Consider the following 24,199-nt stretch of genomic DNA (forward strand, 5'->3'; position numbering starts at 1 on the left):
ACTTAGTGGGAACAACTTCAATTTAAAATTGATTAAATTACTTTTGCAGCACAATTTAGACTTTGTAAACAAAGTTTTTGCTTGCCATATAAGTATTATTTAAAAACGAAATTAAATATTAATGTATATATGCATCTTTATCTTTTTTACGAATAAATTTTAATATTGGGTTTACTTTCTTGCACGTAAAATTCTGTAAAATCCAAATAAGAGGTACAACCTATGCCTATTCGATTTACCATGTCTTCGCCCAAGTTAGCCAAGTGTTTTGTGGTCGACACCTTTCCGGTTCATCCCAAATATTTGCGCTGCCAATGTCAATAAAGCGGAGAAGAAAACAAAAAGGGGGCGGCAAAGAGAGCACGAGGAAAACTGCGGAAAATGTGGAAATTGTGGCAAGATGAATGCCTTGGATGGCCGACACGCTGGGACGTTTGGCAATTAGAGCGACTCCGTTTTCCAGCTGGAATTTAAACCCAAAATTACAGGAAACCTAACGAAATTTTCGGCCAATATCAACCGGCAATTAATCAAAGGCAATCAAACGACGACTGCGAACATTACGCAATGTCTCGTCGCGGCGACAAGTAGCCATCTAAATAGTGTCATCAATAAATGTCTCACCCAAGTCGGGCACTCCATCAAACGTGCTATCAACTATCAACGGTAGCAATATGTACATTTAAAAAAAAAAAACCTATAGAAAAAAAAGATGTTCCGATATTGAGGGCGAAAATACTGGACAAAAAAAAAGAGTCAATAAGAGTTTAGAGTAAAGGAAAAGTGTAGGCAGTGTCAATCACGTCAATTGTCAATCGGCTTATCGCAAATGCAATCAAATCGAAATCGAGCAAAATACAAAACTTAAGGCGGAGAGGTCTTATCGCCGATAAATCAATCAAATCAAATCAAAGTCAATAATGGCAAATAACAATTAAGCTCAAGTTGACTTAATGAGCTGGGAAAATAACGCAACCCAAAACGGCAAGCAGATGCTAAATCTAAAAAATAAAATATACATTTTAAAGAGTTGCGTATTTACTAAAAGAAAATTTAAAATTGTAAATATTATTTTACCCAGTAAAATCGCACAAAAAATGTGAAAAATTCAAATGAATCACTTCTGACATCCACTAATGACCTATTTGTTCACTTCACATTCAATTTAAAATGCCAGCTTAGATTTCATTTACTTGGAATTTGGCAAAGTAGAATGGATACGTGTGAGAGGTAAACATGTTTCACTTCTGAAATATATGCAATATTTATCAAAGAGCATTTCAATTAAATTCTCGGCCGGAGCAGAGGCAAATACAAATTGATGTAGCATAATTAGAGATTGTAAATTAAATTGATGGCAATGCCGGACAATTAACAAGTCAGTTGAGTGATGTTGATTCAGCGCAAATCGTTTGGGGTGTAAAAATACACGACCCATTCCGCACTCCCCCTTCTAATTTTCCCCTCCATCCTCTCTCTAATCGATGGCAATTAGACGCGGGGCTGGCTTAAATCGTTTATTTGCATATGATTGATAGGCATCGATATGCGAGGGGAGGGGGGGAAAAGGGAAATGTGCTGAAAATAAACCCATGGAGCTGAAAAAATGAAGACATTTACATGACAACATTGTTGCTCGTCACTGTCCCATTTGTCAGTGTGCCATTGTATGAGTGTGCGAGTGTGTTAGTATGTGTGAGTGTGTGTGTGTGCGAGTGTATGTGTCTGTGTATTTGCATTTGTACCGCTGACAGTGCCTAAGCGGCCATTTTATCATGTCTTCCTTTCAGCACACACACACTCACACTCACTCACACTCTCGCTCACTCACACCCTCACATATGTGGCAGTTTTATATGACAAATGATTGGTGACACATCGTGTCTTTCCCGCTCTCGCTCCCAACTTTCTCCCATTTCGCACACCTCCCCCCGCTCTTGTTTCACATTTTCCATTTCTCCGGACTGTTTCTCACACGCCTAAAAAACACACAACCAACCAGCCGAGCTGCAGATTAAAACAGATTTTGGATTAGTGGCCAAATGGCAAGGATAAACAAGTTGAAACGGGTAGCAGGGAAATGGAAAAAGTTGTTAGATTATGCACCATTTATTATTGCCCGAAGGGTACATACCATAATAATATAAATTAAACCGACATACAAACTAACTTTCGTATTTATTTTTATTCATTTTTACCCATTGCAAATACAAAAGCACCTTTGGCAATTAAAACTGTTTTTTTGAAGCATAATTCGTAGCGACACATCGAACGAAGTTTATTTATTTGCCTTGGATGATTCTGACACATTAATTAATCGTATTTTATGAGTCTCAAAGAAATGCCACACAGTGCCACACATTGAATCTGCATACATATATTCGATGTCATCTGAAGTCGGAAAAAAGTCAACTCAAAAGAAATCGCATTTCGCATATAACTAGCAATTTCTTTAGTTTCTCTCACATCACATGCAGCTTGCAGCTTGCACTGAAAAACGGGAAAACGGGAAAACAGGGAAGATGCATGCGAAGGAAGCTTTTATTTTTCCATATCCTGTGCGACCACCTTTGACTTTTGTACCCCTTGCCGTGCCTTTAGTGTCACTTGCCAGGACCAAATGAATGCCGCGCACTTCACCTATGGGTCGGGTCACTTGCATTTTTATTTCACTTTTTCATTCCCATTTTTTTTGTCTTTTGTCTGCTGCTTCTCTGAAATGATATTGCTGCACAGATACTGGCTACTATTGCAACATTAAAGGCGGTTTAATTAAGTTAGCCGGCGGAAATTATTGAATTTTACATGAGTGCATTTTCGATTTCATTAAATGGAGGAGGAAAGGCCAGATACGCATTGCGACAAAAATAAAATCGATTTCGGCCGCGAAAGATGCAATAATTGAATGGCGCTCAACTTTTAGTGCATTTCCAAAAGGATTTGCCGTATCTGACCATCTGTAATGATTATAGTTTAGATAAGTCCCTTTTTAAACATATTTATTGACGTACATATTATAAATACCTTTGTTAATGTATACAAAAATATTCTTCTTATAACATTTATGTGGACAAATCATTTTGGTTTTCATTGAGGTTTGAAGTGGCTACCTTTCGGTTTTCACAGCTGAAAAACTGCACATTCCCAAGTGTAGAACCACGAATAATCTGTTAATGGACGCGGTCGTGGCAACGGAAAAATCGCATTACCAGATTTTAGCCCCCGATCCAAATGCAACTGAATCACCCTATCGGCATCTTACCCAAATGGAACTGGAATTCATCAGCAACCCGACGGCCGATGCCCGCGATTCCAATCTCTGCCTGCGATCTTTCGAATTTGAAATGCGGAATGCGGAATGCTAATCCGTGGGGCGAACTTTGCCAGTTTGCTGCCCTTGATTGTGGAATCCATAGCGGAGATACGGGGAAAATTTGCAATAGGATTTACAGGCGGCGGAAAATGCGAAAAGGTGGGGAATATAAAGCTGGGCATGTCATAAAATACCTGCCCTCTACGTCCAAAACAAACCAAAATAATATAAACGGAGTCCTAAAGTGTGCAACTAGGACCCACTGAATTCAGCAATTAAAAAAATACTTTTCTACACTTTTATGGGTGATTTTAAAACCCATTCTTTGTTTTACTACACGGCAAATAGAATAGATTGCAGCAGTGCAATGCGATACAAAGCGGAGTCAACAAGTCAAGTTGCAAGGACCTCCAATTAGAAATAGTTAGCTATTACGCTGCATGTGTGTGTGCGTGTAAAGGTGTGTATGTGTGTGTGCGGTGCATGTGCGCGCGTACGTGTAAGGGATTGTGTGAAATTTAGCACGCCACACAAACACATGGGGAGATACCGATTTATGCCTGGCCGTTAGCAAGGAGCCAAAGGATCGAAAAGGAGAAAGGTGCAACAGTTTCACCTTTGCGCCATATTTATGTTTGGCACCGCACACACACACACACACACGGGCGTACACACGAGCGCATACACGGGCGCACACACAAACAAGTGGCGCGCGCGAAAGAGACAGGTGGCCCAGGTGCGAAAGGGAGAGGGCCAGCACTGGCACGCGGTGACGTTGCTTTTGACCTAGTAAAATGCAACAGCGTTCAAGTCAAAGTGCAATGTTGTTGCTGCCCATAACAAATGCAATCCTCACTGCCATCTGCACCACCCACATTCAACCACCCAAGCCACCATATTTACGCTCACACGCGCGCACACACACACACACACACGCACACACACAGTGGTAGCAAATGACAGCAAATGCATAAAGCAGACAAAGGGAATTCCCACTCTCCGTTTGATATGCATAATGTGACTAAGGACTTGCCAAAATCAGGTTAAGTGAAAACGGGAAAAACTTCAACTTAAAGGTGAAGAAAAATGGTCAGAAAAGTATGCAACCACACGTAAAATTGTTGCCACTTTAAGAACGAAATACAAAGTTACTAAGGCAAATGTCTCACCTTAGTAATGCTTACAACCATTTACTATTTTCTACTTGAATTGGCAAAGTATTTCGTTTAACTGCATAGTTAAATTCATTGCATATTACAAGATGTTTTAATAAGATTAAGTTTAAGGTGTCTCATTTGATATTAACCACAGATGCTTTTTTAAATTTAAAATACGTGTGTCAAGTAGAAAGGTTAAGACGCATTAAATATTTACTTTCAGTAGAGGCAAAGGGGAGAGAAAAGAAAGTAATTACCTTCAGCAATGTTTCATGAGCCACAACTAAATTATTTAAAAACTTGTATTGTTTTCTTACATTGATATTATAAAAATAGTGGCCATCAATTTTATGAATTATTCATGTACGGTCTCCAGCTTTGATAAGGATTTTCGCACTGAACTTCCGGACAAAGTCCACTGTTTTCTTCGGTTCTCATTTTGCGAGTCGCGTGCGGCGAGGCAACCATCTTCAATGTGGCACTAACTAACTAGTTAGACACTAACAGCTGCCATTGTAGCCGGGCCTGGTGAAGCACATGCAAATTTAAAAATGCATTACATGTGAGTGTTTCCAGAGGGGGTGAAGGTGGTGTGTGGGTGGTGTGTTTGGTGGGTCAGAGGTCAGATAGTGGCAATATATATACACAAGTCTCACAGCGAAAGTGAGGAAGGAGCCCGCTCGAAGACTACGAAAACAAAAAAAAAGCACACATGAGGGTAAGAGAGGAGAAAAACAACAAGGCCACTTTCTGTGTGTCTTCATGGGTCAGGCAAATAAAAAGGGTTTTCACATGTGTGTGTGTGTGTGTGTGTGTGTGTGTGTGTGCGGAAAAGTGCCGGAAAAACGGGAAAGTGGGAAGAGACGGCCGAAAACAACCCTGACACAATGCAATGAACTTTAAACCCCACACAAATGTTTGACTTGGCCAAATATTTACCCATGTCAAAGCCAAACGAAACCTAAACAACAAAATATTATTCATTATGAAAATGTCCGAAAACGAAAAACCTACTGCATGTGAGCCAAAAATTTCACCAGTAGTATAAAAGTGGAAATCCCTCAGAGAACTTTCTAAATAAACGATAACTCTGCCAAGAATGTAAAATTAATTGACAAAACTTCAGGCAGACAACAAATTAAATGCAAAAGCACAATTAAGGTACAAAAATTCCAACACTAAACAATTTTCAACTAAAAAGGTTTAAAAATATTGAAAAGGTACTCATATAATAGGATTATTACTCATTAATTTCATAATAATAAGCCTTTTTCTTAATACAAACCAAGATTAAAGGCTGTATTCTCTGTAAAATTTTGTCACTTTAATTCAGTAAAATTTGCACCCATTGCTGTTAAATTTTCGATGAAAAAAACAAGGAAGCAATTATGTTTATGCAAACTGGTTTTTTGTTCACACAAGAGCACTTTTATTCGACGATTTTAGATGAATTTTTTTGGAGTCAGGAAGTAGGGGAAGTATCGAAAAAATCGCTGTCAAAACCACAACAAAGCAAATCTTTGATAACATAAACTCAATTAACACACACATAGGCTCCACACACACACACAAACACATGCACACACACTCGCAGAGAAAAGCACCCCAAACATTGACATGTATTAAAATACCTTTTTGCATGTCCTGTGACAGGCAGCAAAAATTAACCGAAACAACGTCACGGCTCGGTTCCTTAAATGTGAATGTGATTGTGAGTGAATAAGTGTGTGTGTGTGTGAGTGTGTGTGTGGGTGTGTTTGTGTGATCTTTGCTTGTGCATGCTTGTGTGAGTGTCGGCAATTAATGCTGTCATTGTTGGCACAATATTTTACCTGCTTTGCGTGCAGTCACAAAATGCCAATTTAACCCCAAAGGGGATTCTCAAAATATAAGCACCTTAAAAAAAGTAAACAAAATACTGAAAATAAATATCTAAGAATTCAAAGCCATTTAGTACAACTAAAGAATGGACGTTAAAGTCTGAAGTTCTGCATAAAATATAATTTACCTTCTCATATTTCATGGATTCATACTCTACAATATGAATTCCAGGACAAATCAAGAACTGAGCCAACAAGAAATATCCTTGCAAAAAAATAATCGAAATGAACTGTCTATTAATTTTCATGTTCCGGTATTTGCAATCCGATCAAAACAAGACGAATGGAATCAAATTGTTTTGGAAAAAATCCCAAATTAAACGCTCTTTGACTTTGGTTTATTTTTGTAGCACCCACCCACCCCCACACACACACCCACACACACGCACTCATATACGAGTGTTGGTGGCACACACAGACACACCATGTTTCATTAAAGTAAACAAAAGTCCAAACATTTTTGGATCCCAACATTTTTGAGGATGGCATTCTGGTTTCTGTTCTCGAGTTCTGTGTGCATTTCTTTTACCACTTTCCCTCCATTTTTCCACCCACTTTTGAACTAGTATAGTTTCTGAGCTTTTCACACACCAACACCCCCACATACGCACACACTCAAACACTGCCATCCTGCAATATCCTTTTTGCAGCAGTCACAATCAAATGGCCGGATAGAGAGATTGCATCTCTTGTGGCACAGAAATTGCGCATACGCAATGTTGTCACTGGCATTTTTCCGCAAAGATAGCTATCAGCAAACCGTAGTATACATTTATGCCATTCAATTGTTCATGATGAGCACACACACACACACATGCACACACAATAAAAGATTTCCGAAATGAACGCCAACGTTAAAATTTATTCGCGTTGGCGCTCACAACATCTCATAAAGGTAAACAAGCTAAAGAATTTCTGCGAATCTGATCGGCAAACAAATTACCCTTTACTTCGATATACTACACGGATTTTTAATGCATATTTTTAATCTCAGCGAAAAGGATTTTTTGCATGGAATATATTACATATTGGATATGATATGGATTTTCCGCCAAATATTAATATACATAGAACTCATAAAGGCAGCAAACAAATATGATATCCAGTTTTGCAGCATTAAAAGCTGCACAGCAAAAGCCCAGAAATTCATCAAAGAATTTAAAATATATTTTAATAAAGTGTTCTCGATTCGTATGAAGTGCTTTATTGGCCCAACCATATTCCCCGGGGTATTATCATCTGTCATTTGCAGCGAATCAAGGCAAACAGAAATGAGGAGTGAGTGAGGAGGTGAGGGGGTCCACATCACAGAGAGAGGTGGCTCAAAAACCGAAACCGAAATGCAAAACGTGACTTTTCCCGGACCCGTCGACTGAGGCGCTAACTGCCAGACTTGCTGACTACGGCGGACAGACTTCAGACTTTCCGGCTTCCCGGTTTCCCGTCTTCCCGACTTCCAGACAGACGGACGAACAGCCAGCCAGTTTTGTAAATTTGTTTGCCTTTCCTCGCGCGTTCTTGGCAATTATTAGCGGGGCAAGTCAACAAGCCGCAAAAAAGAAAATAAAAAGTCGGGAGGGGCATCCCCATTTCCATAACGAAAACCCCTTTTAATATCAATAAGCGAGCGAATAGAGGAAATTCCCAATTTACTGGTTTTGCTTTGATAGATGAAAAACGGGAAAACAAAATATATTCCGGCTTTTATTTCGCAAAATGTTCAGGCGAGTATATATAAAATCTTTAAATTGATAGAATAATAGATTATGATTACCGTGAGCTTATTGTTATAAATAAATTAATAGGGATTAGCAACTTTAAGGGTATTTAAAGTAATATAATACTTAAACTTAATATAATATAACTGAATTGAGGCCAACATGGAATGCTAATTGTTAGAGAATTAAGTTTTATACATTTATTAAAATTTTAATTTAATTTCAATTTGTTTGATTAAATTGGGAACAAGTTAAACCGTTGATAAATTTATGGACTGCCGCGTAAGGATTCGATTGCAAATGCTCTGGTTTCATCCGCAGCTTTTGCGTTTTTGCGTTTCATGCATATTTATTTATTTTATGGTTTGTCTGCCTTTGCTGACTGACTGCTGGCATACATATGTATGTATTTGGTTGATTGCAATCGATCTCCCACTTTCTGTGTGACCAACACCTGGACTCACCTGGAGATTCTCATCAAAATCAATTTCGGCTTTTCGTTAACAAGCAACAACAAAATACGCGAATAAAATTGCACAATCGCGGGGTGTTTTTTGTGTTTTGTGAGATTGGGTTTAAGGTTTTGTGTTTGGGTTTGGGTTTGAGTTTGGGTTTGGGTTGGGAAAACTTGAACAAAACCACAAGCCAGCCGAGTTGAAGTGTGGGTGGTGCAGATGGGTGGTTCAGTGCTGTTTAGGCGGTGGTGGTGCCTTCGAAGTGAGTTAAACCGCAAGAACCGCTGACCTGCTTACTTGAGTGCTGAACACAAAGTGGGGCCCATACTGGCTGTGTGTTCGTGCAACATGCAACACCACCGCCATCCCCCGTCTATGATGTCTATGAACACGCAACCCTACGCTGACAACAATGCAACAGACACAACCGGCAACACCAACAGAAATTGCAACACAGCAACAAAAGATAAAGACAATGGCCAAAACTTTGCCGTGACAAATTATTAAATATCAGAACCGAAAATAATATTTAAACTTTTTAAGAAAACTAATGTTAAGTTCTAAACTTGTTTACAATAAGATTTAAAGGTTTTTACTTACTTTCGAATATTGTTGGGCATTTAAAACCAGATAAAATTTTAAAATATTTGTTTACAACTTATTAAAGTTGTCTAATAAAGATGATTGGTTGCTGTTTTGTACACCTTTTATTATCACCACAGGGTGATCGGTGAGACTTCATCTCTCAATGTCACGCGCTAAGACTTAATCAGACGTATTCAAAGCGAATTTCAAAACGCCCTTGATAAATGTGTGTATTAAGGTGCATTACCACCCAACGACAACTCGATGTGTTTTCTGTTATTGTGGGCGCAACTATGTCAATCGGCGGGTTTTACTCGCTTAACGTATGCATTAGCCAAACTTAATTAATTACTTTGTCCGCGCGTAATTACAAAGTCAGTTAAGAGGGGTGTCTAACCACAAAACTCAATTGAACTGTTGAGCGAAGGTGGTGCACCAGAACTGACGACAACTTAAGTGGAAAGTTTATATTGAGAGCGATTGGTTTGGGCAAAATCAAATAAGGTATTTTAATCAATTTATTCAACGAACAATCGATTTAAAAAAAAAAATAATTAACCCTATTTACCGTTGGGCCCTCGAGTCGGATGCTAATAAATGAAGTTCAAGTATATAAAGACTTAAATCACATTTATACGGTTGACTCACCTCTAAACCTCTAAACGGTTTTCCAAGATAACATCTTTATGAACTGGCGAAATTGATAAACCCCTTCAAGGTGATAACTGAAATAAAGAACGCAAATAAGTACATTGTGTGCGTGGGTGTGTGTGTGTGTGATTACAATGCCCAACAAGTGTGCAAATAGGTATTGATTCTATTTGATTAATTGTTACAGACAATCGAAAATGTAAACAATATGTTAACAGCTTGATTATCGCACACATTCCGATATGTGGGCTTTTTGGGGGTGGCAATTCCGGTGAGACCTCTATAATTCCCGCGGTAATTAGACCAACATTTCAGTAGTACAGATAAAACCACACAAAACTGCAGAAGCCGGGGGAAAAAAAATACCCAGTTTGAAATAAAACATAAAACATAGAAGCAAAAAAATTTAGAAAAAAAAAACCCCATTTGCCATTTGGCGAATTCGACGATGCCGGCGTAATTAAAAATTTCTTATCAATTTCAATTGTTAATTGTTGTGGCTTATTCTACACACAGTAAGTACCGTGTTCAGGTATCTATATCTATTGTACATAAATTTATATGGACGCTCATACATTTACCATGCTTTATTGGTCTGAATGCGGAATATGCGAGGATAGATCGATAAAGCCAAAAAAAATCCCCCTAATACCGAAATGACCTAGCATATAAATATATTATGACACTTGCTGAATATAATTTTGACTTTGCAATGTAGTTCCAACAATTGAATACAATACATCTTATCTAGAAACCTAAAGTCACCACATTTGCTTGGCTAGATTAGTTAGGCCACGTTCTTATAGACAACATGGATTAATGGCTTCCACTGAATTACATTCCATAACCTGCCACCACTTAAACTATTTATGCAGTTTTCAAGAAACACAGACAATTGGGAATTGGAATTCCTGCTCCCAAAACGCAAATCAAAATCATAATGCTCGTCTCACTTTTCGCAGCTAAAGTAGCCTACACACACGCAAAGCATTTGGCTGGAAGCTACACAGGCAAAAACAAGTATAATATTCTTAAAAAGCAAATTTAATAACTATTATTACTATATTTAATATATAATATAGATAATTGAAACACTGCAAGCAAAAGATACAAGTGGAATTAATAAGTTGCCTGCCTTGCAACTTAGTCTAGTTTCCTATCCTGTTAATGGAACTGAAATGGAACTTGAATTTGTATTCCATTTCCCTTTTTTGATATTTTTTGGACCCACTGCTTCTAACTTACTTTCCAGTGTTCCATAAAGAGAGGAACATTAGTAGCCTTGTCTTTGGCCTGACCTCAGAACTCAGTCGCATCCCCGAGGCTAGCAAATTGAGCTAGATGTTTTCACTTGCCATTTCCGGGCTGCAACAACAAACCGCAAGCCCACACACAGGGAAACACAGGGAAACACAGGGAAACACACACTGGCCCACATCGTACAGCCATGCAAACCAACACTCTCGCACTGGGGAGAAATGAAAATTTAGGAAGGACATGGCATTGTTCCGATGAATCCTGTTGTGGCCAACAGAGAAACCAAGCCAGGCCCAGTCGAATGGCATGCGTATTCGCATTCGCTTTCGTATTCGTATGCGTATGCGTTACCATAATTACCATCATCATCTGGTTGTTATTGGAGGACTTATCGCATAAAAGGGTGAAAAGGTAGGTCGAATTGTGGGATATTAAATTAATTCATAGCTAAATGAATGGCAAACGCTTTCATTCGCCATTCGTATTTATGGGAATGTAAGATTATGTGTTTAGTTTGCCACTCTTGTAGCATAAACGGAATGGTAATGGTGGTAATGACGCATTTCTCTGGCAATTCATTTAATGAAAATTGTGTCTATTACACCAAAATATTAGGTAATAAGGAACGAGTTTATTTAGTACCAAAGTATAGTTTAAATATTTAAAAGTATTAGCAAAATTTAGTTTCTGTAGTTTTTTTTTCAGTTTGAGTAGTTTTAACTAAGAACTTCCTCAAGCTTACATTTTATTTGGCAACTATTCCATTTTATTGGCAATGACAATTGGGTTTATAATTTAGTTTGCGATTTTCGTTTTTTTTTTGTTCGTTTCGAATTAATGCCAAGGCGCCACATGATGTGCATGCAAAAGATATGGAGATGGGGGTTTTATACAACTTCGATTCCAGAGCGGCACGCGACTTTGCGCCTGCTCATTCGATTGAAATGAAAAGAGGCAACAAAAGTCGAGCGAGTTATTTGGTCGAAAATCATGCTAGTCATGTAGCGACGTCAGTATTATATTTGTTTTTTTTATTCGTACCGTATTTTCTGTAGCCGCTGACAAATTAAGCCAAAATGATAAAGCAAGCGTAGAGGTGTTAGCTTCTTTTTTTCTTCGGCTCTCAGACGAATTCCAATTTGTTAATGATCACAATAAATTCAATGTCCGCATGTGTGATCCAGACTTCTGGGTTTTATTTTTTTATGATTATTTGGATTATTTTGTGTGTGAGTGTGTGGTTTTTTTGGCGACATTATCGTTTTGTGGCGCTAATTGGTTGGTTAAAGATTCGATACATTGGGTAACTAATAGACCACGGATCTCTGAGCCGAATCCATTATCTTTCGGGCCTGTTTGTGTGGGGCAAACAATGGAGAAATATTAAATGGAAAAAAAAGAGAAAAAACGAAATAAGATCTCCAGCATTTGGCCCAAATTAAGTTCTGTTCAAACACCGTTCACGAACCTGTTATTTAAAAGCTGTTGACAACTTGTTGCCAGCGGACAAACAGCGCTAACATTTCCCAAGAATGCGAGATCACCTGTTGCCACCTCCCACACACACACACACACGCACACTTCGTTATAATTATCCATATCTTTATCTGGGTATAATATTTTTATTGGGGATATTCTTTGGGGCAGAGTCGGCCGCTTTGAAGCGAAGAGGCAAACAAAAGCATTGATCAAACAAACAAACAATCCCATCTATCTCAACTTTGACAATTCGTGACATTCCACAAATATTTACACCTTCATTCGGCCAGCCAACTATCCTCGAAATACGTTTGTTTTATAATTCATGTACTCAAAAGACAATAAAACGCAATCCCAAGATTCTAATAGTTCATATTATGGATCATACTCGTATATCCCAAATATCTCATAAAAATCAATTTTTTGTCTTTTTATTCAATCTAATGAAATGTGAAAAAATAAGGCTATAAAATTTGGTAATTAATGTTTATTTGCCCATAAGATATTTTTATTGATACTTTTTAGTCAAATATCTACAATTTCATTTAGGTTTATAGCGACTTTATTTACATTTGATGGCGTATAGTAAAAGTGTGATAAAAAACTAACTCGATTGGCGATTCAGTGCTTTTTAGCTTTTTAGTGTTGGTTATATGATAAAACTCGAACTACTGTTATTAAAATAAGTTGTTAGTAATTGAATCTGATTAAATTGACACCTAAATTAAATTGAGACCTGTGCAGTAACCATTTCCCTATTTATCACCAGATTTACCCGACCACTGACGCTTTTCAGGCAGATTGTACGACGTAGATATACCCTCTGTGTACCGAACATATATATCTAGTTCAAATTCAATTCGCAAACAGGTCGGCGACAAAACATTTGTTTGATAAAACGTTATCGGCCATGGGGGTCTCTGACACCCGAATAAAATGACTACGATGTTGAAGTTTGGGGAATGGAAAGGGAAAACGGCAATGGAGTTGGTATAAATTTAGAACTGACTTTTCGACAGTCCGTCGTTGATAATACAATTGTCTACGCTCTTTTTGTATTGTTTGTACGTTTATTTTTATATTTTTGGGTTGGCAGGTTTTTCTGCTGGCAGTGGGAACTTCTTGGTGACTTTTCTCTTCGATTTCAAGGCACAGCACGTGCAAGTTGCACTTGGCAATCTCTTTCCCCGATCCTCTCTGCGGCTCTTTCTCTTTTATGGGCATAACCAGCAGACTTGTTTGTTATTCTCGATGGCGGGGCAAAGTCCACCAAGTGATGCCAAAGTTCATCGGCTATTTTTACTATACTTACAAATATAACTATTATTTTACTTCAAATTACATTTTATTACCTTTTTGTTTTGATTATAAAAAATACATTGTAAATCCATATTCACATAGTTATTTAGAATATTCTTTATTTAAATCGTTATTGCTTGAAACAATTACTAAACGCTTTCAATTGTAAATTCATCGGAAAATAATCCTTATATTCCATACAAAACCCTTTTGTCGTGTATAGTAACATCATAGTAGTTTCCCATGTTTCACGAATACTTTTTACATTAATTGAAGTGAACTCGGGTTTTTAATCTTCCAAGGGTGAGTGTGTTTTAAATATTTCAAGACAAAATACTCTCCACTTTTTCATCGCTCTCTTTTGAAACATTTTTTTGAACTCTCCGCCCAGCAGTCTTATCAATTTATTACGTTTTTCTGGTTGACTTTTTATACATATTTTTTTGTATTTGTTGGATTTTTTGTTTGCATTACGTAGCACACTGATATGAGACGACAGGTCGTAATCAAGAGTCAAAGCCAGTCCCCCACAACCGACAAACACCGCCCACCGCCCACCTTCCACCCACTGCCCTTTTTTGAACGACCTTAACAAGCGACAAGTAGTGAACTTTTGTCGGAATTATAGCGAATTAGTGCCGCGATTAATTGCAAACAATCAGAGACGAAATGTTGAAAATCTTAGAAACGTGTAAATCTGAATTCGCTTTATGTAAGTCGCGTTTCCAGTGGAGACTGCACCGATCCAGAGTCACGAAAATAGCAACAGACCAAACCGAACCGGTTAAGAAAAAAGGCGAAAAAAACCAAAAACTATGCGGCAACAGGTCCGATCGAAAAGCATAAAGTACACAGAGAGAAATGCACGCAATTAAATAAAACAAACCGAGAACAGAGCATTTAAAAACTTAAAAGAGCTTTGCAAATACATTAATATGATTATTTGTAGTTCTGGCAAGTGAAAAGCATTTATTAAAAACTTTAGATAGTAAAGTGAGTCATATGCAAAACAAAAATTGTCGTTGTCTTCCGTTTATAACTCAAGAAATTTTCTTTGTTACAAAAACAATCATTAAAACTTTATGAGTACTTATCCGTTACACATACTCATCTTTTATTATATTTATTAGAAGCAATATCTCAGCTTGTTAGAAATGTACTTGATTGAAAGTTTCGCCAGGTGTAAGGAATGCGAAATGTGGTTTGCTCCAGTCTCCCGACTGGCCTCCCAAGACCCCCTCTTAAGGTCGTCTGTAGAACGGAACCCCGGAGACAAGAGTCCCCGGACAAAGAAAATAAAAGAAAAAACATATATACACATATATGTGAGTATATACAAGAGAGCTGGAAGGCAACAACCGGCACAACAACTTTGGCATTGCGTTATGCCAAGGCAAATCGCGATCATCATCGAGCCGGGCTTATGCCAATGGAACCCCTTTAATATGATCATCATTATTATCATTATCATTATCAGCATCATCGATGATGACGCCGGTCGAAGAATGCAACGAAAAACGAGTTTTCCCATCATCCTCGACGACCAGCGAGAAATATATGAGCACATCGCAATGCGCTCAAGTTCACCAAGATTGCAAGATCGGAGGATTGGAGGATCGGAGGATGGTATAGCATGGAATGGTATGGTATGGTATCGGGGGTATGTGGATTGCATGTGATGTGCCATCTGTTGGCTGCTCGCAGGCTAATGCAGTCAATTATGTGGTACATAGGCGGGCAATCAGGTTTAGGTTCGAGTCGCCCATGCAGCAGTGATTTCGAATCCAGACTTTAAATATAAGCAAAAAAAAAAATGATACACTTTACATGATCAGCTGAGTACCAAAAATACAGGTCCACAAAGCCTTTTTTAAATAGTTCAATTATAATGAGATTACTTTAAATGAAATGTAGTGTTGGGCGTATATAAAAATTTGAATACAAATGATTTCCCCAAGTTTTCCCGGTGACTAAATATACATAAATACAATCTAGTCGAACGAAACTCGATTAAACAGATGATTTAGCCTACGTGACTGTGGCGAATTCTTAAATATTTGCCCAATATTTGGCAGTACAAAAAAATCAGCATTTTGCAAGAGACTTGAGTGCCTCATTGTTTAAACATTTTTTGCAGTTAACAAAATACGAGTATAATAGAAAAAAAACGAAAAGGAACAAGCCGAAATATGAAAATCTAATACGTATTGGCAGAAACAAAACAAACCAGAACAAAAAACAATTTATTGTTATTAGTATTACTAAGTAATATTTTGGGAATAATTTCGCATTTTGTTTTGTTTCAGCTCCGTTTGCTTGTTTGCTTTCCTTGGTGCGGTTAAATGCAAACAAAACATGAAATTTTATTTACCATTTAACCAGCAAAGATCAGCAGATATATTTGTATACATAATAGCATACACACACTGCCATTTATGCGAATTTAATTGTTAAATTTTGGACAGCATATGATAAGTGCCAACGGATGGTGAAGGTATTGACAGGATGGATTGGTTTATCAAAAGTATTAGTTTTTGTCGATAATTTTTAATACTATAAAACTAAGGAAAGTTCATCATTCAGTAGCTGAGTTACTTGATAAACATACAAAATAAATATAATAAAAAAATTTTTTTTTTTAAATAGGAAACTTATTAAAACACTTTGACATTTTAAAAATATACTTTTTGTAATTTTCCAACATTTAAGAGGTATCTAAATGTCGCTTTGGCAAGCCCGTCAACTTCATAGATTTATTTTGCGTATCTTTGGCGCCAGCTATCTGACCACATAACCAACAACAATAATAATAATAACAAGAACAACGATAGCGGCAAGGCACCATTAAAAACATAATTTATCAACAATTTACATGCCAAGTCCAAGGCGTTTGTTCAGTGTTATTAAAAAATTACAAGCCTCGTCGTCAGCAAAGACTTTGTACGTAAGATTTCATGTGCGATGGTATCATTTTGCAGTCCTATGAATATGCATGAAGTAGAGGAAGCTGCAGCGATAGTCTTACCAATCACTAACTAATACCAGTCTGGAGGATCCAGAGCCACAATTACATATATGGGTGCCATTGCACAAGCCAAAGAATTTCACAATTACAGATCTCCCATCTGAAGACCCAGCAATTATCGATGGGCAATTTGTGTCCGAATGCGAACAACAATCAAATAGCACATCTCAATACGATCGGTAGGTTTTTTTTTCTTTTCTGTTTAAAAGATACGGATTAAATAAACAAAGATAGATCCGACAGCATGGAAAATTCGGTGGATGGGGCTAGAAGTTTCCGAAAGGTTTCTCTTATCTCTTTAAAGAAACTGACAAATTTAATAGCAAAAATTATTAGAACTTCTTACTGTCTTCACAATATATTTTTATGTGTTAACTATATGTCATGAACAAAGAACGTTGTTTAATTAGTTAAGGTCTACAAAGAAACAGGTGCTGAGATTGCTGACTACTTCCCCAACAAATCTGCCCAAATTTGGAGTATCTTATCTGCCATCGCATTCCTCACAGCCACTTGGCGAGCGATCGCTTTTTTTGGGGAGGCAAAAGACTTGAGACTTAAGAACTGGGAACTGAGATTTCGGATATTTGAAGCATTCGGCACGTGGGTGACCGGCAAATGCGGAAGCGACACTTGACGATGGCCATATGTACATAAAAGTATCTGAAACTGAATCTCAATCTCAAACTGAATCTGAATCAGATTCACGATCCCAATCTGGATCTGAATGTGGATCAGTATCTGTATCTTGCGGTGCGCATCTTCAGAGCCTCATAATCATTCAAGTGGGTGTCTTCAACATGAATGAAATGGAATTGGAATTGAAATTGAAATTGGAAGAGCAGCACAGTGGGGCCACAAAAAATCTCGTTTAGTCACTTTGCGAAAAGCACAAAACAGAGCAGAACAGCACCGACACAAATGCAGATACAAATGTGGATGTATCTTCGCATCAGCATCAGCATCAGTATCTGTAACTGTGTGCCTGCAGAGCAATCGAATCAAGAGACAAACTGGGTAATTGGTTCATTATGTAGTAGAAGCCAACGACATCCGCTCGTTAATGTAAATTACACAATAGTTTCGAATCATTCTTTTTCTTTTTTTTTTCTTGGTCTGCACTTAATTTTTTATTCCATTTTTCTTCAGCTAATTGTTTGCGAGAAAACCCATGACATCGATAAATAAATATTTTCAACATCGAAATTATCGAAGAGAATCGTTTTTCGTTCTATTTGTGCATAAGACTGTAAAATGTGAAGTGAAATGGTGGTAAACTTAAGAGACTAGACTGAAAAACGGTAGATATAAACAATTAGATCAACAGGATGTCGAATTACCCATAAATATTTAAATTTCGGTAGACATAAGCAATAACGATAACATCAAATTTCCCCAGAAACCGAAACCGTTGGACACCTCGCTGATTTTGCTTACAAAGAATATATATGCACATATGGTATGTATGAAAAGCAACAAGTAAACGAAATGCGAAGAGGTTCCAAATTTATTTGTCTAGTGATCTTAAATTTCCCCGAAGGTCTAAACCCATAATTTCCCCTCCATAATCCCGCCCGATGTAAACACAGTCTGGAAACTTTCCATTAGTCCGGGGGATCGGAGATAACAGCGAAATAATGCGCAGAGATCGCAGAAAATTGGAAATATAATAGCGATTTAGATTTATTTGTTTATCGTTCGTTTTTTTTTTTTTGGTTCGAAAGTTTGGAAACCTTGGATGAGGTTCTACTGTAGTCTAAATTTATTAAACAATTATTGGACATTTTTTGTGCTGCCTGTTCTGTATTATATTTTTTTTTTGTATTATTGTGCCCCCCCAGAAAAGAGAGTCCAGTGATCGCGAAAGAGAGGCGACGAAAGAGACGTTGATAAAGAGAGGGAGGGAGAGCGGGCTGATAAAGCAGCAGGAGCAACAACAAAAGCAAACAAATACAATGCGAATTATCAGTGGACTGCGTGATATGATTATCAAAAGGTTCCCCATTGCTGTTGTTGCTGCAGCGGCTGCTGGCAACGGCATTTCTCAGCATATATGTACATATATGTGCACATATATATGTACCAAGAAATATATAGATTTATATAGGTATATAGCCAACAAACGCACATTCGAATACATGCAAACTTGGAACAGTTTATTCATCCAATCCATATATAATTAAGACGTTTCCAACGTGCTTTGATAGCGCCAAAAAAAAACAGACAACAAACAACACATTTTTCAAGAAATATCTAAACACCTGGTGATGGAGAATGCTAACTGAAATTTATGCTAAATAAATGTCAAAGAGAAAATTTAGAAGTAACTAGAACTAACTAATTGATGATTATTAAATGCAAATCCATGACACATAGTGGTCAACTATCTATTGTTTAGTTTCCTTAAAATTTACTAGAAATTTGTTATCTTAGCACTTTGTCTATTTTTCCTAGTATTTTTCTATTTGTCCATGTAAAATATGTTCCATTTCCCTGCAGCATCATTAAAAGTTAAAAGTATAACTAATCACATTTTAAATAAAGCCCGTTTTTAATATTTCTTATTCGTAGCACATATATAAATCATGCCTATATTTTGAGAGCAATGTCAAGATAAAAATGATCCTTTTGATAGACCATCTTTAAACACCTTTGATAGATTAATCTCACATAGAATATAGATAATTACCCAAGATCACTTCAATTCCCGAATTGCGATAGTGATCGATAGAGTGATCTTTTCGATAGATGTATGGACCACCCCAGTTCGATAACAGTGCCCGGTATGCTGGGGGTTATTAACCCCTGAAGTCCCCGTCTGGCTGCGCCACTGGGCACACACACACACGCACACACTGAAAGCGAGCAACTCCCACAGTTCACTTTCATTGATAAACTCGGCTCTTCGCTCTGCTTCTTCCCCCATGCAAATCCAATTGTCTGCTACTTACTTTATTTTTTTATTTATTTTTTGTTCCGTGGTGTGTGTGACATCAATCAGCATCACTTGTTGTTTTTGGTATTGTTGCTGGTGCTGCTGCCGCTGTTTTATTTATTTATTTCATTTTTCTGTGTTGCTCGACAATTGAAGCTAACCAACATTAAACTATAACTTCCTCACAAACACATAAACACACACACGCGCACGATCTTGCACTCTCAACAAAAACAAAAAAAAAAGAACGAATTTCGTAGACTTATTATCATGCCGATTGTAATAAAATATTAAATAAAAATAGGGAGACGCGCACAATTACATTAAATTAAACGTGAGCTTACAAATATAAAAATAAAATCAGTTTATGAAACAATTTATTAGTTTGGCTTATGAAAAGAAAAAAACAACCGTTTTTTTAACCGTTGCAGTTCGGTCACTTGCACTTTCTCATTCAATTAGCTAATTGGAGACCGGCAGCACTCTTCCTGTGTCATACCCGTTATTTAGGCAACTATTGTGGTTTGTTGATTAAAAGCGATCGTGATAAGCGTACGCCGTTTGTAAAGTTTGTAAACCAACTGAAAATTAACCGTAATCCGCGCGCGCAGCCTTCGCGAAATGAAACGCGTCAGTTTGCAGTGTGACCGGCTGGCCGATCAGCGCGAAATGCAGGCACGCTTTTGGTGTGACCATGCTAAGCGCGCTGCTAAGTGCCTGTTAAGTAGCTTATGCAAATGGCATGTTAACTAACAGCGCGCTTACAAAAACTGTAACTGTTATATATTTTGAATTAAGTATTTCGTTTTTTCAAATTAGCGAAACATTGGCAAACACACTAATAGATTTTGGGAGGATTGTGCAGCATGTGCAGCATTTTGCCGTACCAAGTCTTCTGCACGGGCGGCACAACCACCGGCAGCTCGAGCAGTTCGCCGCGGGAGAACATGACGGTGCGGTAGGAACGACGCTGCCAGGTTTTGGCCTTCACCCAGACCGCTTTGCCGGGATACTCCTCAGCGCGTTTGCCCTCGCTGTGACCGGCGCCAGTTGCACCGAGACTACCCATCTTCCGGGACGTGACCGATGGCCTGGTGAAGCCCAGTGGTGCCAGGCCGAGTTCCAATTCTCGTACGCGGGCGAGCAGACTTCGCGTCGAGCCCAAGCACATCTCGTGGGCCACCGTCATCTCCTCGATTGCCTGCCGCTTGATGTCCGCATACTCCAAGCGGGTCTGGGTGCGCTCGAGTATCTTCTTGTATGCCTCCTTCAGATGGCGACCCATCTTGAAGAGCTCCCGCCAGCTGGCGTACAAGTCGCGGGCGTAGCGATAGCGCTGCAGGCACTTGCCCGCCTCCAGTTGCTTGGTCAGGTGGAAGGAGAGGACGCGCTCGTGCTCCTGGCGACCCTCGAGCAGGGCCTTCTTCTGCCGCTGGAACAGACGATCCAGTGCCGAGATGCGTGCTCTACCCAGCTCCGAGCAGCGAACTAGAGCCTCCAGTTGCCTGCGAATGCGTAGGTTATTCCATTGCAGGCCACGCACGGTCGAATCCCTGCTACCATGCATGATCATCCAGCGCGAGTCCTCCGGTTCCAGACCCTTGGTCGCCTCCTCCTCCACCTCCTCCTTCTGCCCCCTGCCACCATCCACTTTCGATGCCCGCTCCTGGGAATCGATGGCCAAGTGGGCCTGTATCTCGTCCAGCGTTCGATTCATGGCGCCCATCTCTCGCTTCATTTGCAGCCAGGGTATCTCCTCGATTCCCTCCGGCGACTGCTCCTCCAACTCCTCATCCCCCCCATCGGACACAGATCCATTCAAATGCGAGATGCAATCATGGTGGAACACCTCGACCTTCCTCCTCTTCATGCTATGAGTATTCATGAATGTCTTCTTATTTTTGGCATTCGAGACTATATGTTTTTTGTAGTGTGTTGTATTTTGGGTTTTAAACTGAAATGTGTGTTAAACAGCAGGTATTTTTCCAAACCTACTTGTTTCAAGTTCAATTGACAAGTATTCCTGCCCCAGCCAAAGATTACCACGTTGGTTAGGAACTTACCACATGTAATCTTGTAGCGAATGGCATTTACAAATTAAGCGCACTTAAGGTTTACTACTGGGATTGGGTGGGACAAAAAAAAAGAAGAGGGAGTGGACAATAGCCTCGCTTGCTAGTCCTTGAACTTCCCCAGAACGATGTCCTTGTAGAAGGGGACGCAATTCATGCGCACATTCAGTCTCGCGCACAGCAGGAAAATGCCCGAGAGCTTGCGATGAATGGAGTAAATCTCCTCGGGCGGTGGACACAATCGATGCGCCACCATTGTGGGCACCAGGGCGGCCAATCGTTCGGTGGTGTTCTGCTTTCCGAAATCAAAATCACCGTCGTAGCGGAAGATCTCGCCCAGTATCATCACCGCATCCACGTGCGCCTCCTCCATTTGCTTGGTCTCGTAGCCGGTGAGGAAGCCCATTTCGCGGGACATCTCCAGAACGCCCTGCCGATTGTTGGCAGCAGCGCTCATGATCACCTGGCGATAGTTCCGGATGAATTCGTGGCGGTAGAAGCGCGTCGAACCAAAGTCGATCAGCATTAGCCGGCGACTGGGCGCATCGTACAGAAAGTTGGACCAATTCGGATCCGTTTGCATGCACTCAATCTCGAACAGCTCCCGCAGACAGAGCTTCAGCACGGATGCGGCTATGTGGGCACGATGCTCGTAGCTGAAAGCGAGATGTCGATTAACCCACGGTGGTAATAATAATCATGGGATTGATCGATTAGCTCACCTCAAATCGAAACACTTGTCGAGCGGCACACCCGGCACCAGTTCGGTGGTCAGAACACTGGACGTGGTCAAGTCGCGCACCACGCGCGGCACATAGTACTCCGGATAGGGCGAGATCATCTCGCGGAACTTCTCCGTGTACTCCGCCTCGCGATCGTAGTCCACCTCCCATTGCAACTCGCGCTTGGCCACGCGCACCACATTGTCGATGAAGAAACCCTGGGGGAAGACATCCCACACCTTGAGCATGCCCACCAGATTGTCAATGTCGCTCTCGATGCTCTGGGCGACACCGGGATATTGGATCTTAATGGCCACATCCGTGCCATCGCTCAGAGTGGCCCGGTGCACCTGGCCAATGGAGGCGGCCGCAAAGGGTTTGTCCTCGAAACTTCGTAACCGCTGGCGCCAATCGGCTCCCAATTGGGTGTTCATCACGCGTTCCACCTGCCAATCGGGCATATAATCCGCCGCCTGACGCACCCTCTCGAATGCCTTGGCCAGCTGCGGCGACACCACGCTGGAATCTTGTATGCTCAGGATTTGTCCGATCTTCAATGCAGCTCCTCTCACTTTGCACAGCGTGTCCACGATGCGTTCGGCGTTGGCGGGACTGAGCAGGGCCTCTCGCATGCTGGTCGATCCGCCCAGGCCGAGCGCACCCTTGGTCAGCTCGTTGAGTGTTCCAATGCCCAGGCCGGCGAACAAGCCACCAAAGGAGGCCATTCTGCCGATCCGCGAGGAGGGAACCTTGCGCTGTTTGGCCACCTTGCTCAGTTCGGGCACTTCTATGGCCGGCTGGTCGGACTTCTTCTTTAGCTGCGTATCTGCTCCCTGCTCCTCCACCTTGGCGCCCGCCACGAAGCGCAGAACATTGTTCACATACTCCGTGTCCTGGTTAATGATTCCCGGATCGCTTGCATCTGCTTTATTAGGCATGGTCTGGCTGCTCTTGGTTGCTGGGGTGCGCAAGCTAACACTTCGATCTTTGTTCCTGCGCGAGAGTATCTCCTCGAACTCCTGCAGCGTTATCGAGGATATATCCAAGTTGGCGGCGTCCCAACTCGCTTGTTTTTGTGCCGTCGGTGGGGATGTTCTTGGTGCGGAGGCTTGTGCAGGTTCGGAGATGCCAGATTCCTTGCGGGACATTTGTATTTTGGTCTCCAGCAGCGAGCAAATGCCTTTGGCCACCACGTAGCCCCGTTCGCCGGTTTCTTGAAGGGATTGCTGCAGTTTTTTCAGCTCCTCGACGGGATTTTGACTGGAATGCCTCACCAGCTGCTGTGTGTGCGCGACATTCTCGGCGATTAGCTCACGTATGCTCGAATTGCTCCAAAGATGACGACCGTGGGCGAGATGCTCGCGCCCACACGCCTCCACCAAAATCCGCAGTCCCCGCAGCAGTGCCGCAACTTCTTGTGCGGATCGCGACATCGCCGGGCGAGGGAATACTGGTTTCTATGCACTGCTCTCGCGTGGGTGAGTCGGCTGGTGATCTGCGCGTAGGATTACGTAAATCTCGTAAAAATATCACAGAGAAAAAGGTCGAAAGAATCGCGTAATGTTGTGAAAATGCGGCGAAAATCAGCTGGCAAATCAGCTGACTGGCCATCTAGTGCTGCCATGCTGGCGTTTTTTTAACAGCGCCATAA

General features: G+C 40.3%; 3 protein-coding genes across 3 annotated transcripts in view; all 3 read right to left on the reverse strand.

The window, feature by feature from the left end:
* The window catches only part of LOC122625010 (high affinity cGMP-specific 3',5'-cyclic phosphodiesterase 9A), a 102,172-nt gene extending 81,763 nt beyond the window's left edge, over nt 1-20,409 (reverse strand). Inside the window, exons 1-2 of the mRNA XM_043804819.1 lie at nt 19,771-20,409; nt 9,757-9,833 (exon numbers count right to left, since the gene is read on the reverse strand). The gene's annotated coding sequence lies outside the window, so the exon portion shown is untranslated. The remainder of the gene's footprint in view (nt 1-9,756; nt 9,834-19,770) is intronic.
* Nucleotides 20,410-20,515: 106 nt separating this feature from the next.
* On the reverse strand, nt 20,516-21,639 carry LOC122625014. Its single transcript, XM_043804824.1, has one exon. It carries the CDS (start codon nt 21,637-21,639, stop codon nt 20,593-20,595), a length of 1,047 nt encoding a protein of 348 aa, XP_043660759.1. The 3' UTR covers nt 20,516-20,592.
* A 290-nt stretch (nt 21,640-21,929) lies between these two features.
* Nucleotides 21,930-24,134, reverse strand: LOC122625013 (atypical kinase COQ8B, mitochondrial). The gene is made up of 2 exons (XM_043804823.1): nt 22,549-24,134; nt 21,930-22,482 (listed from the first exon to the last, which is right to left on the reverse strand). The coding sequence occupies exons 1-2, from the start codon at nt 23,979-23,981 to the stop codon at nt 21,930-21,932; spliced, it is 1,986 nt and encodes a 661-aa protein (XP_043660758.1). The 5' UTR covers nt 23,982-24,134.
* Nucleotides 24,135-24,199: the final 65 nt, after the last annotated feature.

This window comes from Drosophila teissieri, chromosome X, assembly GCF_016746235.2.
Source record: "Drosophila teissieri strain GT53w chromosome X, Prin_Dtei_1.1, whole genome shotgun sequence".
Taxonomy (NCBI): domain Eukaryota; kingdom Metazoa; phylum Arthropoda; class Insecta; order Diptera; family Drosophilidae; genus Drosophila; species Drosophila teissieri.

What these genes read in the sequence shown, in the direction of transcription:
- LOC122625014 (XM_043804824.1), bottom strand. Translation starts at nt 21,639, where the DNA reads ATGAATACTCATAGCATGAAGAGGAGGAAGGTCGAGGTGTTCCACCAT.
- LOC122625013 (XM_043804823.1), bottom strand. Translation starts at nt 23,981, where the DNA reads ATGTCGCGATCCGCACAAGAAGTTGCGGCACTGCTGCGGGGACTGCGG. An exon ending in GACAAGTGTTTCGATTTGAG is followed by an intron (nt 22,483 to 22,548) that starts GTGAGCTAATCG and finishes TCTCGCTTTCAG; the next exon opens with CTACGAGCATCGTGCCCACA.